The following is a 22,185-nucleotide window of genomic DNA, read 5'->3' as shown; positions in this document are numbered from 1 at the left end:
ATGGCCATCTTGGACAAGAAGTGGGTGGATATAAATTGGAACATGGAGGAAATGGATTTGGCAGGAGAAATGAAGATGGGCAGATGATTCTTGCTATTACCCAGAGCATTGAGCTATTTCTTGTGATTACAGGGTTCACAAAGAAAGAACATCTGTTAACCTGCAAAGGTGGAGGTAATAATAACCAGATTGATTACATTTTCGAAAGACAGTGCCAAGAAGCAGGTTATGAATTGCAGGGTTATATTGGGCGAAGTACGGATGAGCCAGCATAGGCTGTTCTTAATGGACGTGAGGTGGATAAATAAAAGACTGTGGATGAGTATGAGAGGAAGGAAGATGAAACTGTGGAATCTGACAGAAAAAAAGCTGGTCCAATTCAAAGAGGAAGTGCAGAGAAAGCAGAGAAAAGAGAGAGAGAGAGAGAGAGAGAGAGAGAGAGAGAGAGAGAGAGAGAGAGAGAGAGAGAGAGAGAGAGAGAGAGAGAGAGAGAGAGAGAGAGAGAGAGAGAGAGAGAGAGAGAGAGAGATATATATATATATATGGAGGCACGGAAACCCGAAGGACCAGTGATGGAGGTTCAAGAGGAGGAGGTTAGGAAAGCACTTGATAAAATGAAAAGAGGGAAGACCTGTGCCACCATCTGAAGTTGTAGTCAAGTTAGTGAAGATGCTAGAAACTGAAGGAGTTAAGTGGATGGTGGAGTTGATTTGGAAAGTGTGGAGTGAGGAGAAGATACCAGATGATTGGAGGAAGAGTACAATAATACCAATTATTCATAAAGAAAGGGGACATCATGGATTGTGGAAATTACAGAGGGATGAAATTGATGGAGCATGTTATGGAGGTACTGGAGACGATTGTAAACGGTAAACCTCTAAGGCTAACGTGCAGTGACGCATTGCTCCGGCGCATGCTCCCATACCTGACCTGACCTAAGGCTAAGTGAGATTGTGAAGATAGCCAACATACAGTCCAGTATTTGCTTTCCGACATACAACATACAATATGCACGACGCTGTGGAAGCTTTTTCGGGAAACCCTTCCCCCAACGCAAGGCCAGCCATAATAAGCCAGGCATTCCTTCCTTCCTTCCTTTAATACAAGTGCTGCTTCATGAGGATGAAGATTACCACACTGCAAAAACCATACTACCATTTATTAATTTGTATGGGGTGATTCCATCTATCGTCATATTAAACATTTTTGAGCAAACTAAATAATCGAACTAGGGACAATTTTAAAATGGTCAACTAATAATAGCTCTTAGGCGACAGGTACAGCTGACAAAGATCTGAAACCCCTTCAATAAACCACCGTGAAGAAGTCTCAAGACATCGCACAGCTTCCCCCCAAAGCTGGTGTAGGTCCTTGGAAGAGAACATACCTGCTCACGAAGTCCCAGAGTCGTGGATGGTTTCCACAGTAATAATACAACCTGGGCGTAGACATAACCTGGCAACACGAACATCTGATCAGCAAGTCGTTGAGAATCCAGATCAGATCTTCAGAGGTCTCAGGGCCCTGTATGGCTTTTTCACCCTACCAGCCTACCACAACTTAGTGGTGATTGCCCTACCGCCAGCCATTTGTGTTTCTGCGTATGCGTGATTGCGTAACACACATTCAAGGATGGAAATATGTCATTTTGAAAGTGCTCGAGGTCGTGCGAAACCTCGGGAGTCGGGCAGAGCTGCCACTCTCCAGATGTATAATAAATTCGATATTCTTCGGAGATTTTTACTATTATTTTAATCCCAAAAGGATTACGATTGATAATTGCAAAAATAGTCAAATATATGACAATTCACGTGAGTTTTTGCATCATAGGCTGTCATCATTTTATAATCTCATGATATTTTATCATCTCACGATATTTTTATGCCCGAATTATTAAAGTTATGTTGGCTTGGGGGTGGGGGCATTCCCCCACCCCCCCCCCCGACCCACCACCTCATACAACTATGCCTGTGATAGAAGAATATCGAGAAAATTAAAAGTTAAAATGTACAAGACGGTGAGTAGACCGATTATAATGTGTGAATGATTATGATGCAGAAACGGGTTTGAGAAAGGAAAGAGGAGTTTCTCCAGTAGAGAGGACGAGGATGAGAATACTTTGGTGGATTCTCATGAGAGTATGACAAAGAGAGTGGTTGAGGTTGAGGAATGAGGAGGTATGCAAGAGAGCTCGAGTTGTAAGTGTCAGAGAAAGGATTAGAAACAATGTTGCGGTGGTTTGGACACGTGATAAGAAAAAAGGATGAGGAGGAGGAGGAGATTGGGACCATACTCTGTGCCGAGCGTTGGTGCTGCTCAAGCAGTCTCCTTGACTATTGGACACAATCCTGGACGGGTCGCCACTCCGACACAGTATACTACCATGCTGACACTCATTTGCTGACCTCGGAAGGATGACAGGCCGAGTTAACCCCACCTGGTATTAATTTAACAGCTGAGCGGGATTTGAACTTAGGACCCTTTGATCCAAAGCCCACCACCCGAACCATTAAGCTAACACCAAGCATAAGGATGAGGAACCAATGAAGAAAGTATGGAATGAGCCAATTGGAGGGAAAAGATGACGAGGAAAACAGAGATTAAAGTGGAGGGAGGTCGTGGAAAGAGATTTGAAGAGCGTGGGATTGAAGGAAGAAGACGTGGAGGAGAGAGAGAGAGAGAGAGTGAGAGAGAGGAATGGAGAATGCGGATCCGAGTGACTGACCCTGAACTATTGGGATTAGCATGAGGAGGAGAAGATGAAGAAGAAGTGTTGTATTGTTTTTCCTTCTATAGAAACTGGAAGAAGTAAAATAATGAGCTTGTAGATTTTTGCACACGATTAAATTGTAAATAGGGATAATTAATTTACCACTTGGGGAGGGTTAACGAGGATAGAAAAGATCATAAGTATGGATGGGGGGTAAAGTGGGGGGGGGGAGGGGTGGAGGGGTGGTGATCTGAGATGTTGGTGAACAGCAGTCTTGAAGCCTTGGAAGGAAGAACGAGATTGAAGATATTGAAGAAGTTGTTTTGCTGAATTGGGATTGATGAAGTTTTCCAAGACGAGGGTGTTTACACCTGCACCGATACTGCAGGAGGAATGTAATGGGAATCAGTAGTGTTAGCAGAGAACAGCACACTTAAGTAGTGCTTTGTTAAACTTCCTGCTGAGAAAATGCACTTCATGCTTACTGGATAGTGTTCCAGTGGGAAGAAAATTCTACTGAAGAGCCACCAACACCTTCATTTGATTTCTTAGGCATTTCGAGACAGACTCAGCTGAACGACCGCAGAATACCATATTGTTTTGTACTCGATCGTATTCTTGCATGCTCAGTGACCAGACTTTTTGAGGGATATTTTGTGGCATATTCACATGTCCAAGTCTGGCTTCAGAAGGTTTCACTGCATTTCATGTGCCAGATCCGGATATGGTTGCTGCTGAGGAAGTTTGCTCAAACTCATGCTAATGGTGACCGGAAAGTCAGACTTGAGGCTTTGCTTCCCGACAAGTTCCACTTACCAGTAAGCACATCTGCGTAAGAGTGGTGTGTTCGTATTAATAGCATGTCCCCCCCCCTCCCCCATGGTTTTAACATGATTCTGTGAGTGTGTAATTCCATCCTTGCTCAGAGCTGGTTATGGCACATTTGGCAATGTATTGACAACCAGCAGCGTTTTGGATGTTCACGGAGCTGTGTTTGCTTCCCTCCATTGGGATTCGCACAGATGCGGCGCAACACTCGAAGCTCTTTCAATACACCGTTACTTAACGGTAAAGCTTCAACTGAACGGAAGAATTAGTGACAAGAAAAGGAAACAATCGGACAGGAAACACAGAGAGATGACAACAATTACAAATAAATTGCAAGTTCACATAACCTAAAAGTGGCCTGAATCAGAATAAGCTGATGAAGTATTTCATCAAAACCCAGAAATTCAAAAACAGTGTAAAACCAAAACTGTACAACCAAAGAAAATAAATCTTTGCAAACAAGATAAATCGATGCAATTAATGGCAAACAAATGTGCGTGACGTACGAACACACGTGGATGTGGTGGTGTGGATGGACATGGGCTATAATATGCTTCCAAATAAGAATATTAGTGTTGGCGCTGAAGAGTTGATTCTGAAAGCACCGTCACCAGTGCCAAGAGAACTCAGAGTCGATGGATTCATTTGTTTTTGAATGGAAGGCCAGAAATCCCACACCACATCCTCTCACATGGGGGGCAGTTTCATCTACCTGGCAGTATTTAAAAAAAGTTCCCCGTAGTAGCGGGGTGCCTGAATATCCTACATTAGTCACAATAACTTGTCAGACACACAATAAGTTAGTGAGAATGGCATTCCACTCCGCGGTCAAGAGAAATGGAGGAAGAGCAAAATTCTGGGCTCTTTGCTCTGCAGCTCTTTTGATATTGCAACACGTTGTGTCACGGGAGCTCCAAAGGCAGTGCTGGACAAGCTTGATGCTTGCTACTGCAAACATAGATGAGCCATCATGCAACATCGCCGGCTGGACAGTTTGATCTCCACCAATGCATTGTACAACCTGTGCAATACAGTCTCGCTGTCTGTGAGCGGTGGAACAGAGATGGTCCATGTCTGGCAATGTGCTACGGATACCAAAAGACACACCTGCACAAGCAGTTCTGGAATTCGCCGTATCGGGTGCTAACAGACACCGTGCTGCAGAGGACGTCACTGCACAGACCTGCTCAATGTGCTGCAGACTGACATTAAAAAAAAAGCAACACTTGGAACACTTAGATCAAAGAGGAGAATGGTGAAGAAGGACTGATTGCAGCTGTCGGATGTTTCCACTACTATACTGTATAACAGCATATCATCATCATCATCATGTGCAGTGTATATATATATATATATATATATATATATATATATATATATATATATATATATATATATATATATATATATATATATATATATATATGAACAATAAAATAATTTATTTGTTCTGCACTGAAACATCAGGCTAGGAAATAAAATTGAGTGAGCATTCCTCATTTCTCTGGACCCCCAAAACCAGTTTTGTCTTGTCATGCCATGCTCATTCATCCGATTCGTTCTTATCCTTACTTTTCCACAGCATCTCGACCTCAGGTGGCAGAACAAATCCATTTTAAACTTGCCTTTTCCAGGGTTCAAATACAGACGGACGTCGATGATGATAGAATTGCCAGTAAAGCAAAATATGGAGAAGGAAGTTGCATCATGAAGCACGTCGTCTTTGGGAAGGGATGAATCCTCCATCTGTCGAAACATTTGCGGATGTAAAAGATATCACAAAGTCTTTCTCATCCAGATTTGCATAGTTTGTACATGTAATTGCTCATCCTTTCTCGTTTAGTCCTTTTTATAAGTAAATAAAACCCAGTATAGTTTTGCGGAGGATCTATGAATGGTGAACCTGTGGTGAAGGATGAGAAGACTTCTCTTTTCGACATGTTTGTTTGATGAAACAGTTTGGCTGTAGTTTAAAAGGTGCAGAAAAAACAAATCACAATTTCATTTAAAATCGTTAATTGGGGATTTATTTTAAACCAAGAATGATGTCAAATGCATCGTATCGTGTACGACAAGAAAGAAAGAAAGAAAGAAAGAAAGCACAAAAAATACTCCTTTATTCAAGTGTGGAAAAGTGCAGTTCAACTTGACGCAACATACAACGTTTGTTACATCACTCACGTGGCCATTTTGGATTTACATCACAGGAAAACAAACACCAACAAAAATCAAATCTATCAAGGAATTCACATCCACAATACAAACACAAATGCAGAGTCAAACTGCGCAGAACATTTAAAATGTTCATTTCGTACAATTGATGAACTAAAATGTTTATTGAACAAGAATGTTGCACAATCCAACAAAGTTTATGTCAGTCATAACCGTAAAGTGTTAACTCTGTTGAGGTGGTTAACGAAAGGTAATAAAGATTAAATTACCAGAACCGATGCTTAAAGACTATAAACTTATGTTAAATTTGTATTCGCAAACATCGAGCGAGGTAGTTTGCTGAAGGCATTGCCACGAAGAAGAGGAAGAAGGTTGAGCAACCGAACGAGTCAATCAATGATCTTGGAGACAGATCTGGGATGATCTCGGAGCAACGGAAACGAGGCAATCAATGATCTCAGAGACTGATCTGGGATGATCTCGGAGACAGATCTGGGATGATCTCGGAGCAACCGAACGAGTCAATCAATGATCTCGGAGACAAATGTGGGATGATCTCGAGCAACCGAATGAGTCAATCAATACATTTAATCAAAACATATGAAATAGTACACAAGTTGAACTTTTATAAGTAGTTTTGAAGATTGTACAAGTGAGAACCGGACAAATAAAATCCAGAAGAAGAAAGATTTGCTCAATCAAATCACGCAGTTCCTATCATTTACATCAACTCTTCCGCCATTTTCCTTCAGCTATGCATAAGGAAGGAAAACTGTTCTCTAATCGGGAACAAACGTCGAACTTTCCACCGTATTTCAACCACTTCCTTCACGGTACTGAATTTAAGTGTAGAGTTATGAAATGCTGCGTCGGGTAATGACATTGTCGGTAAACACAAAATAAAGTGTTTGTCGCATAAACTTTCAAAAGGTCCATCTCAACATTCCCGGTGATCCAACACGTATTGTATGCATGGTACATCAAAGAAAGATCTACGCTTTGCCTTGTGCCGGAGCAAATTGATATGAATAAGTTATTCATTCCAGCAACTTCTGATGTAAGATCTCCCACGCAATGCGCTGTCTGTAGTCTGCCATTTGTCTCTGTGGAACAGAAAGACAGGAGACAAATGTACTGTTTTAGGGGTTGTTGTTTTGTTCAACCGTTCTCTCCATTAATTCGATGTCTATTGTGCAATGGTAATGGAATGCGTCACCACGTGTTAGAAACTCCGTCCAAGTTAACCGGGCCTAATGCGGTCAACAGTACCGTTTACCAGAGTACTCGCTTCTTAAATGTTTTACACGTCACAAAGCACCGGAGTAAAAAATACATGACAGAAGATAAAATCGTTTCCAGAATAGGTCCTTTTAAAATTCTAGGGTAAAACATTCTGGTGAGAACACATATTTCCACCCAATGGGTCGTACGTTCTATTTATGTTACCATCCCTCTACTAGAGCTGTTCCTGATTCCCTCTCCTCGCCCCATTCCCCAACTGTAACATTTTGGTCCAGAATGTATTCTTATATCACGAGGTAAGTAAAGGCCTTCATACCGTTGTGGGAATGCTGACTAGGGGGTAACTTTGCATAACATAGCGATAATTATTTCCCACATTGCATGTATCAGAATAAGCACGAGTTAATTTAATTTTGAAAAATAATATCCGTCGTATTATGTGTGGAAAGATTCCATCTTTCCTCCCCCGGTGTGTGCGTCTAAAACCACTTTTCCTTCACACCCTTTTCATGTTTTATCCCTTCGTAATCTGTCTTTTATGGGCCTTTAAAAGGTCTGATAGGCCATCAGGTGCCGAGTTTAGGGGGGAAAGCTGCAATCACAGTAAAGCACACCAAAACTGCAGGGGAAAGCACAGCAAAATGCCCCCATCTTCGGACCGAGCCGCAGATCAATAGTGGCCGAGCGAGGAGGGCTAAATGCATCACGGCTGGAGATGAGGGCCGACGGTATAAAAAGGCATGCCATAGACAACACAGTGTGAGATGCCTATAAGCTTACGGGAGACCTGCATGCGAACCACATAGGGGTCTCTCCGAGACAAGCCTTACTTGTACTGCCTGACAGCCACACCCCCACTTCTTAGGCCATGCCCACTCTCCTTCTTGGGCCGATTTCAGTCCATGACATGAGCCTGGACTGCCAAGTCGTGTCTGCACTAGACCGAGCCATGTCTTACCGGACACAGCCGACAATATTTATTTCTGGCTTGTGCAAATTCTTTATCGTCTATCTACTGAGGAGTGAATGGGGACTTAGCGCTTAGGATGGTTAAGGAATTGCGGTTCATTTATTGGCTCGGGGAGAGTATGAGTTTTGGGAAGTGTTAAATTATGTTGCTTCGCTGTATATTGCCACCCCATGTTTCACATACACTTTATAAAATCACTTGCTCTCTGGGCGAGTTGAGTGTCTTCATCGCTACTTTGTCATGCACGTCCGTTAAGAGGACAGATTGGGTTTGGATGATTACTGCCCAGCACAAGATCATGCATTTATCCGGCGATTTCACTCGGTCACCATTAGAGTAATGGACGCATGGCACCGATCAGCGTGCTGCCCTGATTGACTCGGTTGCTCTATTGGAGTACGGTATCGTGGCAAACAAGCCCGTGATCCGTTTTGAAGCAACAGAATCAGTTGACTGGCATGACCACTTCGGTGCAGTTCGTTGGCATTTGGAACAGGCAAACTGCTGGGCTGACCCGATGACTGTAGGAATACTTTTCCTGCAACGTATCGTTCAGACCCATGACAATAAACGCGCCAGTAACCATAAATGTAGTTTTGTACAAACAGTAAATTGATTTGACATATACAAGAGCAAACTGGTATTTCTTGATGGAATGAAGAGTTACATCTCCATATGTAGCAAAGTTGAAACTTTGTGATTTGAAATTTGCATATGGTTCGATATCCAGGTTTTCTTGTTTGGGCCTGTCTGGAAGGTGTTCTCTGGCTAACCTATTTACATTCCGTGGACAGTTTAGCTCATTTCTTAAGTGATCAGTGCAGTGGTTGGGGGTTGCCATTGAGTTGTTAGGAAGGATTCCCCTTCGGCAGTGAGAATAGGTGAACAGCCACGTAAGGATGGACCACAAACGGATGTATTTCAGTACTTTGCAAAAGTTTAACTTTTTTTCAAATACATAAGAGGTAAAGGACAGGTTTAGACAAGTGTGGACCCATTGAGTATTGGTACAGTTAGATTGGTTAGGTGATGGAAGTGAGATAGCAGGCTTATTAAATAGTTATTTTGCTTCAATATTCACATAAGAACAGTTAGGGGAACATCCAACAGCTGAGAGTATTTATTAAGGAGGTGACGAAGGGCTTTTACAGAAGATACAGGTTGGAGTGGAGGAAGTAAAGGAACAGCGAGGTAGTCGAAGAGTAGATAAGGCTCCGGCAACCGAGAGTATTGAGGGAGGTGTCTGAGCAGGTAAGCGAGATGTTAACGGATATTTTCAATAGTTCACTGGAGTCAGGACAGGTACCGGAGCATTGGAGAGTAGCAAATGTAACACCATGATTGAAGAAAGGATCCAGAGAAGAATTGGGAAACTATAGACCTGTTTGTTTGACTTCAGTTGTGCGGAAGGTGTTGGAGACATTAATTAAGGACCGGATGAGGAACCATTTAAACAAATACAAACTAATTAAAGGTGGTCAGCATGGGTTTACCAAAGGTAGTTCCTGTTTAACAAATCTTTTAGAGTTCCATGAAGCATTTCTGATTGGGTGGATGAGGGAAAGGCAGTGGACGTAGAAAAATTGAGACCTTCAGAAGGCATTTGATAAGGTTCCACATCGGAGATTGTTAGCTAAGGTGAGGGCTTGTGGAGTGGCTGGTCAGGTAATTAAATGGATTGGAAACTGGATTTGTGATATGAAACAAAGAGTGGCTGTGAGTGGTAGGATGTAGGAAGTTTTAAGTAGTGGGGTATTCCAGGGATGAGTTATTATTCATAAGTTTCATCAATTATTTGGATAGTGGGGTTAAGAGGCAGATTTCCAAATTTGCAGATAATACGAAGCTTGGAGGTGAGCTAGATTGCAGAGAGGATGGTCATCAGATTTAGGAAAGTGAAGATAATTTAATAGATTGGGAAAAAGATTGGTAGATGGAGTTTAACCTGAACAAGTGTAAGGTGATGGGGATGGGTAAGAATCATGAAAATAGAGATTACAGGATGCGAGGGGTAATTTTGGAGCATGTCACCCAGGAAAAGGATCTGGGGGTGGCAATAGATATGGCAGGTAAGCAGGCAGCACAGTGCCAGGTAGCTATAGGTAAAGCAAATCGGGTTTTAGTTTGTATTAGTCAGGAGATAAAAGATAAATCAAAAGAGGTAGTGTTAATGCAGTCAGCATTTGTACTCCCTCAATTGGGCTCACAGTAAAGGGGAAGTGACACTTTGCGTCTGGTGGGTGGATCACATGACTCGGCATTTTGCTGCAGTCGCTATTGTTGTGTTAAATACTTGTGTGGATTCTCAAGTTTTGCAGCGTTGTCACTCTTCCCCAGTATTAAACTACAGGAATGGCGCGCCATCTATTCCATCGCATTAACTCTTGGTGCCCAAGCTTGAGATGCGTTAATTTAAAGAGATTCACCATTCTGGTGGCTGGAAACCACGAGGTTGGCATGGAACTTGATTTTGAGTAGGTTTGCCGAAACATTTTGGTGCATCAAGGTCAGACATTTCTGTTTATTGATGAATTGTTGTTTCGACATCAATTGTAGTATGCCATGGTGTGCAATGTGATAATGATTATACCCTAGACAACAGACGATAACGTGTGGATGATGTTTAGATGCTAGCAATACATTTATTCGGTGAAAATGATATCAACCAGACACTGGTACTGTTATTTCTGGTCAATATCTTTGTATTACAAATGTCATCAGTGACGTGACTCAGTCGCCATTGTGGTGTTAACACTTGCACTGCAGACTCCCACGTTTTGTCATCTTTTCTCTCTCCCACAGACTGTGAACTCGAGAAGAGCAAAATCAACACTGTACAGGAATTTAGTGAGGTCCCACCTACAAATTTGTGTAAATGACAGAGTTTTCAATGAGAGGGTTCAATGGAGAGTGACTTCATCGATTTTTGGGCCTAACTACGAGACGAAGCTATGAGGAGCACCTGAAGGAGACGTGAATTTAAACATTATAAAGGGGATGATTACGTGGGGGTCTGGTAGATGGCAAAGGTAATGAAGGGTGGAGATAGAATAAGTGAAGAAGAGTTTTTCAGCAGAATGGAGAGTGACAGAATCAGAGGCCACAGCCTGAGAGGAAAGACAAGGAGAGTTAGGACAGTTGAAAGGGAGGGGTCTTTCACACAGAGAGCAGTTGATGCATAGAATGGTCTCCCTAGAAAGGTAGTGGCAACTGAAAGAGTAGATCGGTTTAAGTTTCAGTTAGATAGGTACCCAGAAGCATTGGAGATAGAAGGGTACAATGTACATGGATATTGGCTGGAATGGGAGGTAGCTGAGGTATGGATGGATGGGTGATTGTAGATCTGTGTAGTGATTGTCATGTCTGTGAGAGGGTCATGTGCTGTCTGCATTTTTTCATACCTCACCTGAAAACTGTGTTTACTCATCTCGCCCGCACAATAAAAAAATGCTTAAAAATAGTTTTATACAATATACTTTTTTTGCATGATATATATACCGTATATAATATATATATATATATATATATATATATATATATATATATATATATATATATATATATATATATATATATATTGTCGTGGTACTAGCGGTTCAGGTTAATCTCCCTGACCCAAAATGTGGTGACAGGTGGTTAACACCGCCAGCCCGTAGAGCCGAGTGTTTTTTCCTTATTAGGAGGCAGACAGGTTGATGCTTGGAGATTATAACGAGAGTGGGAGGGGTGGGGCACAGCACTGGCGGAGCGATGGAGGCACGGGAACGCATGGCACAGGATGTTTATACTCGAACCCCACGATAAATACACGGACACAGCAACTAAAAATAACATGGGAATTTAATGACAACGGAAATATTTACAAGGAACAATAATCAGAATATCATGATACTTGAGGTAAATTAATCCTAAAGTCTAAATCGAGGCACCTCTACACACAGACTTGAATACAGATAAGGGGAAACAAAATAAAAGAAAATCCTTCCATTGTTCTGACACTTAGCTTGGTCCAGAGATGGTCTTGATGGAACGTGGATATTGAGGCGCTTCCATTTGCACGTGTAGACGTGTGCAAAATGGCGCTGAGCCACTGTCTTGCAACGGGAACGTTCGTCATGCAATTCGTGAGCAGTATTCAATACCAAGGCTAACCGACTGTCGTGCAGCTTCTTAGTCTATTATGCCTGCCAATACGCTCTTTGCAGAATGACACCATCCCCTTTGGTGACATACATGAGGTTCTGAGTTCCGTCCCACACGGCCAGCCAAGAGTCAATGGGAAACGTCTTGCTCAGTACACGAGCCAAATCACCTCAGCACGAATAAGAGAATCGTGCCATCTTCTTCATGTGTCAAAGGAAAGCCAGGCATGAAGCCCTGTTCTTACAGGCCATCTCCTAGTTACGCTCTTTCTCGACCACATGCGAACCTCACTTTGTACTTGTGCGTTCCTCTCTATCTCATTCTGCCGTCACCGAACAACCTTTTCCTCCCGGGGCGTGACTTGCTCGCACCAAACCCGGGAAGGCGGGGTTTCTTGTCTGTTCAGCACACCTGCCTTGCTTATGTCGTCACGCCCATCAGTCATCAGCCTCGGGGCGGGACTTCACCTGCTATCACCCTTGGAGGCGGGGCTTCTTCCTACTTGGTCGTGCAGCTCAGTTGTAATGGTCCATTGCTGGTTTGTAATAAAAAACAAAGCGAAAAATCACAGGGGGACGATCACATACTGGGGAACTAGGCCTTAATCCCAATCTAATCAACACCACACCACCCCCCGTGTGGTGACACATAACACTTAAGCTCACAGCTTCCCTACTTAATTACATTGAGATGTCTCCTACAAGTCCACAGACCAAACAACTCTATTCAATCCAAAGAAAAACACCGCCCGGACACATCCGGAGACAACAACCGCCCAGACACATCCAGAGACAAACTCCCGTCCAGACATAAATTCCGGCCAGACGCGTCTGGAGGCAAACACCACCCGGAAGTGTCCGGAGACAAACATCGCCCGGAAGCATCCGGAGATAAACACCGCCCGGAAGCGTCTGGAGACAAACACCGTCCGGAGCCAAACACTGCCCGGATACATCCAGAGGCACACTCCGGTCCAGACATAAGAACCGCCCGTATATGTTCGGAGACAAAGACCACCTGGATACATCTGGAGCCAAGCCATCCAGAGACAAGCACTGCTTGGACATGTCCAGAGAGAAACTCCTGTCCAGACATAAATACTGCCCAGACACATCCGGAGACAAACACCGCGCGGACGCATGTAGAGCCAAACTGTTCAGAGACAAAAACTGCTTGGACACATCTGGAGCAAGCTCCCGTCTGACATGTCCGGAGACCTCACCACCCAGACACGTCCGGAGACAAGCACCACTCGGCCATGTCCGGAGCCAAGCTGTCCAGATACAAACACTGCTCGGACACGTCTGGAGACAAATTCCGTCCAGACATAACCACCATCCGGATATGTCCAGAGACAGAGAGAGAGCGAGACTATCCAGAGACAGAGACAGACAGAGAGAGCGAGAGAGAGAGGGACAGGAGGAGGGTGCTGCAATGTATTGGGAGGGGGTAGAGCAAGGATAGGACAGACAGAGAGAAGAGAGAAGAGAGAAGAGAGAAGAGAGAAGAGAGAAGAGAGAAGAGAGAAGAGAGAAGAGAGAAGAGAGAAGAGAGAAGAGAGAAGAGAGAAGAGAGAAGAGAGAAGAGAGAAGAGAGAAGAGAGAAGAGAGAAGAGAGATGGGGTTAGGGGAGTTTGCAGAGAGAATATGTTATGCTTTATGAACAACACACACACACACACACACACACACACACACACACACACACACACACACACACACACACACACACACACACACACACACACACACACACACACACACACACACACACACACACACACACACACGGCTGATATTGGCAATTTTTCAGGAATCGGCAGGTTGGAGTCAGTGTGATTACCAACTACAGAACTTACTGCATACAAACCAGAAACCTTGAGTAGCTTTCACCGAAAAACGACGTTGCATTTAAATAGATGTTTCAGGGATATGATCACAAACATTACTCTTTATAAACAGCTGCGTGACCAGTGGAAAAAACACGTGAATACGGCAAACGGCTCAGAAATCGGGTGTTATTTCACAACTCGCTCAGGATGATGGAGCACAAACCACTTGCTCAGGATGGCGGAGCACGAACCACTCCCTCAGGATGGCAGAGCACGAACCATTTTCTCAAGATGACGGAGCATGAACCACTCCCTCAGGATGACGACGCACGAACCACTCACTCAGGATGATGGATCACAAACCACTCACTCAGGAGGTCAGAGCACAAACCACTCACTCAGGATGACAGAGCACGAACCACTCACTCAGGAGGGCGGAGTACGAACCACTCCCTCAGGATGGCAGAGCACGAACCATTTGCTCAGGATGACGGAGCACGAACCACTCCCTCAGGATGACAGAGCACGAACCACTTGCTCAGGATGACGGAGCACGAACCACTCGCTCAGGATGATGGCGCAAGAACCACTCCCACAGGATGATGGAGCACGAACCACTCGCTCAGAATGACAGATCACAAACCACTCGCTCAGGATGACGGATCACGAACCACTCGCTCAGGATGACGAAGCATGGTAATGAGCCTGGTGTGGTTCAATGGTTAAGGTGGTGGCTTGGGATCCTGAGTTAGAGCCCCGCTAGCCGCTGAGTTAGCATCAAGGGGGTTGACTCAGCCTGTCACCCTTCTGAAGGTCGGCGAAATGAGCACCAGTATACTGGTAATTATCCCTGCAGGGTCGAAGGCGACTAAAGGGTTGGCGTCAGGAAGGGCATCCGGCTGTAAAAACATTGCCACAAGAAAGGGTATCATGATTGGTGCCCCCAAAAAGCTGACCCCTGCTCAGGGGTAAAGGCTTTCAAATAGTGTGATGATGATGATGATGAATGACGAAGCATGGTAACGCTATCGACTGTAGAGTGCTCGTCAAGTGGCTTAAGCACTCAAGCAAGCATTCCAATTAAATTGTTGATAAGGAATGGCTGGCCAGGCTGTGGCTGCATCCCATATAGGATCCCTTTAACTTTAAACCCGGTCTTCACCGCGCCCGCAACAGTAAAAGAAATTAAATGAATTCGTTCAAATAATGGCTTTATCCACAAAAGTGTTGCTGTTTAATGTAGAACAACTTTAGAGACATCGCAAAGTTTAATCTCGCGTGAAATAAACATTGCAGATGATCCGCCATCTTGCCTGTTCGTCTGTGCAAGTCACTTGGTACATCGGTTCGGGGTCCGTGCAAACGTTATAACTATATTTTGAAATGTCCGTTTTTCACCATATTTGCTTCGATACCTCATAGAGCACCTCACAAAACCTCCGAAAATAAAGACACAGATCTGGCAGATGCTATGGATAAGCAGTACCTCTGGGGGGCAGGGAATGAAGTCTAGCAGTGAATGCATTAGATCATATAGCTCGATGAACCTCGTTAAGTTAATCACGTCACAAAATTTTTTGTTCACTCAATATAATTCTCCAAACAATCGAAAAAGACAAGTTTATGGAAATTTCACATTTTTTGTGTATATATGAAGAACCTTTTGGGATTTTTGGGTCCTCGGCAATTTTTGGGAGTTTTGGGTCTTCAGGGTCTTAGCAGTCTAAATTCTAAAGGGTCAAAAGGTACATTCCAATAGTGAGTAATTAATGAATGGACATAGGTAATTAATAGACAAAACGTATGACTGACACACACACACACACACACACCCACACACACACACAAACACACACACACACACACACACACCCACACACACACACACACACACACACACACACACACACACACACACACACACACACACACACACACACACACACACACACACACACACACACTTTCCATTTATAGTAGATAGATATATTTCCACTGCTGATGTCTGTGCCTGTCATTGATGTAGCACGGGTTTGATGGGCCAAATTGCCTTCTGCAATACAAAAGTTTCCTCCGTATCAGGGTGCATCTTCATCGTGACAATCAAGAACATTTGCCCTCTTGTTTTCGTCCGTTATTATTGATAGTCATCCGAGCTTGCACAAATTTCCACGACAAAGAAAGCGTTGCCGTTTAATTATATTGCACTGTCCTGCTTTTATTTATTTATTTATTTTTCTCATCTAAGCCATCATTCCGTCCGTGTACGAGCTGAATATAATACCAATCTGAGAAATTTCGAATTTTATTGCCGAGGTAACAACATGGCACAGTGAGCATACACAAAGCCAAAACCGTAAATAGTGTCAGAGCTCTATTCATTTGGGAAGATGTGACGTCATGACAGCTTCCAATGGCATTTCGAGAGTTAATTATAAAACAAGGTACAAATGATCTCCCTTGCCATCTTACACACAATATGACAAATATTTGAATAATTCGTTCATGCAAGCCGTAGAGAATGACGATAATAATGAAGGAATACAAAGACATTTCAATTCAAGTGAAAATAATAAACAGGTAGTTGTTTAATGTTCACAACAAGCTTGTAGCAGGCAAATGTGGGCCTCTGTTTAAGAGGATGCGCTCCAGGCCAAGACTGACCTGGTGAAAGGAGAAGGGCCTGCGCAGGGTGAGGAAATTGGCGAAGCAGCAAGTGAACACGCCACAGTCAATACCATTACTCTGCTGTGGGATCTAGAAATACAGACATATTAGGAAGCAGTCATTCCAGTGGTCATGTCTTGCATACTCCACCTATCATACTGCACCCCCACCAAAGCTCTACTCTTAAAGAAGTGGCTTGAAACTGGAATGATGTATCAGTTTCTTTTTTTAAATAACAGCACCAAAATCAAGAATCGCTGCTCACATTCACTCTTTCATTCCTCTTTTTCCCCAACTTTGGAACAAACTCCCACACTCTCTTCAATCCCACTCTTCCCTCCAGGTCTTCAAAACAGCTGTTCACCACGATATCTTTATCTTCCCCCATCCAAAACCATGATCTTTTCTACCCCCGCTAATCCACCCCAAACCCACCTCTTTCAAATTCCCTGCTTTCCTTCCTGAAAGTCCCTGTAGTGTCCATCTTGTTTACCCTGTGTACCCCATCCCATCCCGCTCCCTTCTACGGATCTCATGTCTCTGTTCCACACTGTGTTTTGTCCTTCCCTCTCCCACCCCTCTTGTCTCCTGCTCCCCTTGTTGTACGTTTCTGTGTGTTAGCTGTCATATGAGCCTCGACAGTGTATAAAAAAAAAGAGTAGTTAGATCAAGAAGAAGTCTTCATTATTATTATTATTCTTTATATCCATAGTCGAGGTTCATGGAAGAGCTAGTACAAGTACACTGAACAGATCACGACGGAACAGAACAAAAGGAACAGCAGAGAGAAAAAGGGGGGGGGCACCAACAACAGGCACGAAGGCCAAGACTGAGGGATGCAGACAAGCAATAGGTGTGGGTGTGGGGAGGAATGGTGAGCAGGAGAGGATGCATGGGGTGGACAAGATGAATACAGAAGGAAACTCTCAGGAGGGACAACTGGAAATTTGGAAGGAGGGATTGGGAGGGGCGAGTTAACATGGGTAGATTGTCATATGTATATATATATATATATATATATATATATATATATATATATATATATATATATATATATATATATATATATATATATATATATATATATATATATATATATATATATATATATATATATATATATATTAGTTGTGCTTGTGGGGTAGATGGAGAACTTTCAAAGTAAAGATGGGATTGTATAGTGGAGCATGATATCCGTGCACGAGCAGGGGACATCTCGATGTAAATTAAGTAGGCAAAACTGTGAGCTTTAGATTGTAATGTGTCACCACATGGGGGTGGTGCTGTGTTAACTCGGCAGGGTTCAAGGCTAATTGCTCCCAGTAGGTGATTGCCCTCTGTGACCTTTTCCTACATTTTTGTACTTACAAAGCTGGCGATAACAAGGAACGACATTTTACCAACAACCGGCAAGCCACACCCCGAGGCTGATGATTGGTCGGTGTGACGTCGGAGAAGAGGGCATGATAGAAGAGGAGAGAGTTGGGTGAGGTACATGGTGGAGATAGAAGGGTCTCACTCGCTGGCTTCTCGACACGCCGAAGAAGGCTGCGCGATTCTCGTGTTCATGCTGCGTGAATTTGCCCATGTGCTGGAGCAAAACGCGAGCCATTACTGTTCGGCTGAGTCGTAAAGTTCTACATTTATGAGAGAGAGGGAGAGTGAGAGAGGAAGAGGAGCGCGCCTCTCAGCAATAACTCGGCGTTATCCCATTGTGTGTTCGAGGAGGAAGGTGGGCCATCATTGTGAGAGGACCTGGTGTAAGAGAGGAGTGGGGTCAGCATATTCGTTCGAGAGAAGAGAGTGCATGGCGGTTGGTGAGCCCTGTTGTTGAAGACCACTGCATAAATTACCTCATGTACGTTTTCCAGGCAGAGAGCGCAGAGAGTGGGTTGGCGCCATTTTGGGTGCGGTTTCCCGTGCAGGACGACGCGGTTCGATTGCCAAGCTCATAAAAGATAATCTCTGGACACCCAGCGAAGTGCCTGAATAAAGGGAGGATTTTCTTTTATTTTATCTTTCTCCTCTGTATTTAAGTCCGTATGGAGACGTCTCAAAATTAGCTTCAGTTTACTTCACGTTTTTATGATCACAGGTAGATTCATTTCCTTTATTAACATTTGATTTATGTTCATTAAACCTATATTTATTAAGATTTGCTTGTGTCTGTCTATTCATTGTGGGTTCGAGTATAAACCCTTGTGCTTCCGTCCTGGTGAACGCCTCTGGTACGTGCTTCGCCACCCCCCCTTCTCACGTGCGCTCCAAGGATCACATGTTCGCCTCCAAGGTAGAACCATTCGGCTATCCAGCCAGGTCATTGTTAATCGCCCCATCCACGACAACTGGGTCAGGGCAATTAACTTAACCGCCATGGACATGACAATATATATATATATATATATATATATATATATATATATATATATATATATATATATATATATATATATTTCTATATTGTTCCAGATTATGGCTTCAGGGTTAATTGGGAATAGATGTTACTTGTTATTTCAATACTACATGTTCCGCATAAGCGCATGTAATAAGTCTATGACAAGGGAGGGTCGAGTTTGTTCTCGGGAGCTCTCTCATCTCCCCTCCCAAAATGTTTGTGTGTGAGCTCCCATTCTCCCCACATTTGTGTTGTTTGTTGTTTTCCCCCTTTGTCAGCTATCATTAAGTGGTTTCCTCTTTTTAAATAACAGCACCGAGGCTCCACTTGGCAGCATCTACGTGGCACACATGTGCCTCCACATGGTTCAGAGACAGAAGGGCAGCCTTGTGTAATCAGGGAACCAAGCAGCCACATGCATCCATGTGGGACAGAAACATCGAAAACCAGGTGTCCACATGGCTCATCTAGGGACTGCCCATAGAAGACCACGCACAGGAATGTGGAGGCAACTTTCCCGCAGGGAAGCCAATGACCACGCAACGGATGTGAAGAGCTGTCCCTCGAGCAGAGGTAATAAAAGCACATGACAAGCGGAAATTGCTCTCATGGCTGTTGCTCCTGCCAAAAGAGCGAGTGTGATCCTGAAAGAGCACTCCTTGCTCCAGGACATCGACCCCCACCGCACCCTGGGACATCTTTGCTGTGGGAGAACATGTGCTCCTTTACTGGAAGTTCCTTCCCCTTGCTGTTTGTGGTGTGCTGTGGAGCCGGCAAGCAGACGAGCCTTCAAAGCGTGTGCCTTGGAACGATTTTGGAATCCACATGATGCCACGTGTGAGCTACGCTGCTCATGAGGGATGTTATTTTGTGTCTCGTATTCTCTCTCCCTTTCTGTCCTGTCACCCGTATAAATGAGATAAGTAGTTAGACAATTAAGTGCCACATGGTATTGTGTGCGTGGGGTTAATTTGATTTCACTGGTTTCAGTCTGTGATCGTCACGAGCTGCTGTTTCTCTTCCTTTCTCCCTGTCCCATTTATAATTAATAAATTGTTGGTAAATGAAAATTTTGTCTGTGGTCATTGTGGGGATGTGTAACTTTGTAGCACAATTGTAATTTCTCTGGCAATCGCTTGGCTATTTGCGGGAGGATAGATTTGTCATGGCTGCGCAACCCTCTATCGCCAGTGAGTGTGCAACTTCAGGGCGGAAGCGGAATCCCGTCGACCCCTTCCCATCTTGTGAGCATACTGGTTGTTAGATGCCAGTGTGCCATAACGATATAAAACATTACCCGAAACAGGCAATGGAAATTAGCCCTTTGGCCATGCGGCATCAATTTCCAGGGACAAACGTGAAAATAAAAAGAGTGAAAAGAAAATCACAAAGGAACCTGGTTGTGCTTACACAACATTCCAGGACACAACTCCACATTTTATGTTTCTGTCTGTTCTAAGCCGAAGACGTGCCGACCATACCTCTGACTTCTTGCTTTGTATCTGCCAGTGATCAATGTTCAGGAAACGATGTCTTTTCACAAAACTTTCTTCCATCAGATATTCCCTGAAATGGAATGGATAATGTATATGCAGTCCTAAACATCCATTGTTAACACAAAGCTTATTTTGGGTTCATGAGATAAGACTTTCTGAAAAAAATATATACAAGGGCACTCTTCGACGTCGTGACATCGCAAGATATGACATTATTACATCATTATACGCACTTGTACCAAGTTTTATTTAAATCCCTGAACCCAGATTAAAAATATTAAATTATTCTGGTGACCAGACCATGCATCCGATCAGATTGAAATTTAAAACATATATTCCCCATGACCGCTAGGTCATAATTGTGATGTTTCACATCGATTGATGAAGAGGGTCAAGAGGAATAATTTTTCTTAAAGATTTTCATTGAATCCAATATGGCTGCCAGACCTGTGACCTATTAATTATTTGTGAACACCCTGGTATCCCCAAAGCTTGGGGAACATGTGGGTGAAGTTTTCCCTCAATCTGTCAAGCCATTCTGGAGAAAAAGATTTTAAAAGGTTTATTCTTCAAAATATCATGGCTGCCAAACTATGTGACCTATGATGTCATAGATGGAGAAGTTTATGTTCCTCATGGATAGGCAGTGATCATACCTGTAAAGTTTCACCTAGTTTTGTTCAGCCATTTCAAAAAGAAGATTTTTGAAGGTTTTTATGTTAACAAAAATAATATGGCTGCCGAACCACATGACCCATGAGATCAATTTTTTTCTACAATGCAATTTTGCCCTTGATGACCCTCAAAAATGTTCATACTGATCAGATAAAGCATTCAATGTATGCAATTATGACATCATAACGAAGTCATCTTTGACATCAAAAAAATCACACTTGTTTCACATGGGGAACACTTGACATGTGCTACGTTTCAATTTTTCCAATGGAGGGGTTTCAGAGTTACAGATGCCCAAAGTTTTTCCTTTTTTCCAACGTGGCTGCCACACCACATGACCTATGACATCATAGTTATCATTCAAACATTCTACATGAGTAGTCGCACCTATGGTGAAAATTTTGTCAATCAGATAAGCGGTTGCAAGAGAAAACTAAGGAAATTAGCACGGACGGACGGACAACCCGAAAACATAATTCCACCGGCGACTTTATCAGTGGAGGCGTAAAAATATTACTGGAGAAATCTACAAGAATAGTTCGAGTATTTTAATGCCTCATCTCCATAAACATGCTTGCACCGTGTCCACACCAGACAGACAACAGCTGTTCCACTTACGGATGCTTGCCGCAAAAAAAAAAAAAGAAGTGCAAGAAGCCCCTGCATTTTTTTTGTTTTTGAACACATTGTCGAGGCTCGTATAGGAGCGAACACAGAAACCATATAACAAAGGGAGCAGGAGACAAGAGTGGCAGGAGAGGGAAGCACAAAACAGTGGGGAACAGAGACATGAGGAGATATGTGGAAGGGAGAGGGATGGGGCGGGGAACACGGGATATACAAGATGGACATTACAGGGACTTTCAGAAAAGAAAGCAGGGAATTTGAAGGAGGTGGGTTTGGGGTAGATTAATGGGGATAGAAAAGATTGAGGATTTGGATGGAAGAAGATTTGAGATGGAGGTGAACAGCTGTTTTGAAGACCTGGAGAGAAGAGTGGGATTGAAGAGTGTGGGAATTTGTTCCACAAAACCGCAATTTTTTGATGCATCGAGC

General features: G+C 43.4%; 1 protein-coding gene across 4 annotated transcripts in view; it reads right to left on the bottom strand.

Annotated features, from left to right (window-relative positions):
* Positions 1 to 6,313: 6,313 nt before the first annotated feature.
* Positions 6,314 to 22,185, bottom strand: part of LOC147013706 (sentrin-specific protease 1-like) — a 30,844-nt gene continuing 14,972 nt past the window's right edge. For 2 of the 4 annotated variants that reach the window (XM_085850850.1, XM_085850853.1), the window contains exons 6-8: positions 20,440 to 20,524; positions 16,561 to 16,653; positions 6,314 to 6,813 (exon numbers count right to left, since the gene is read on the bottom strand). In XM_085850850.1, the coding sequence (XP_085706976.1) occupies positions 6,748 to 6,813; positions 16,561 to 16,653; positions 20,440 to 20,524 (244 nt within the window). In that variant the 3' untranslated portion in view covers positions 6,314 to 6,747. Of the gene's footprint in view, positions 6,814 to 8,251; positions 8,461 to 16,560; positions 16,654 to 20,439; positions 20,525 to 22,185 lie in introns of all 4 variants that reach the window. The other 2 variants (XR_015050482.1, XM_085850851.1) reach the window with 2 other exon arrangements.

Source organism: Eptatretus burgeri, chromosome 13, assembly GCF_056783735.1.
Source record: "Eptatretus burgeri isolate ZD-2024b chromosome 13, Ebu_testis_v1, whole genome shotgun sequence".
Classification (NCBI taxonomy): domain Eukaryota; kingdom Metazoa; phylum Chordata; class Myxini; order Myxiniformes; family Myxinidae; genus Eptatretus; species Eptatretus burgeri.
Note: the sequence above shows the minus strand (reverse complement) of the source record. Positions and strands in the feature narration are given on the sequence as shown.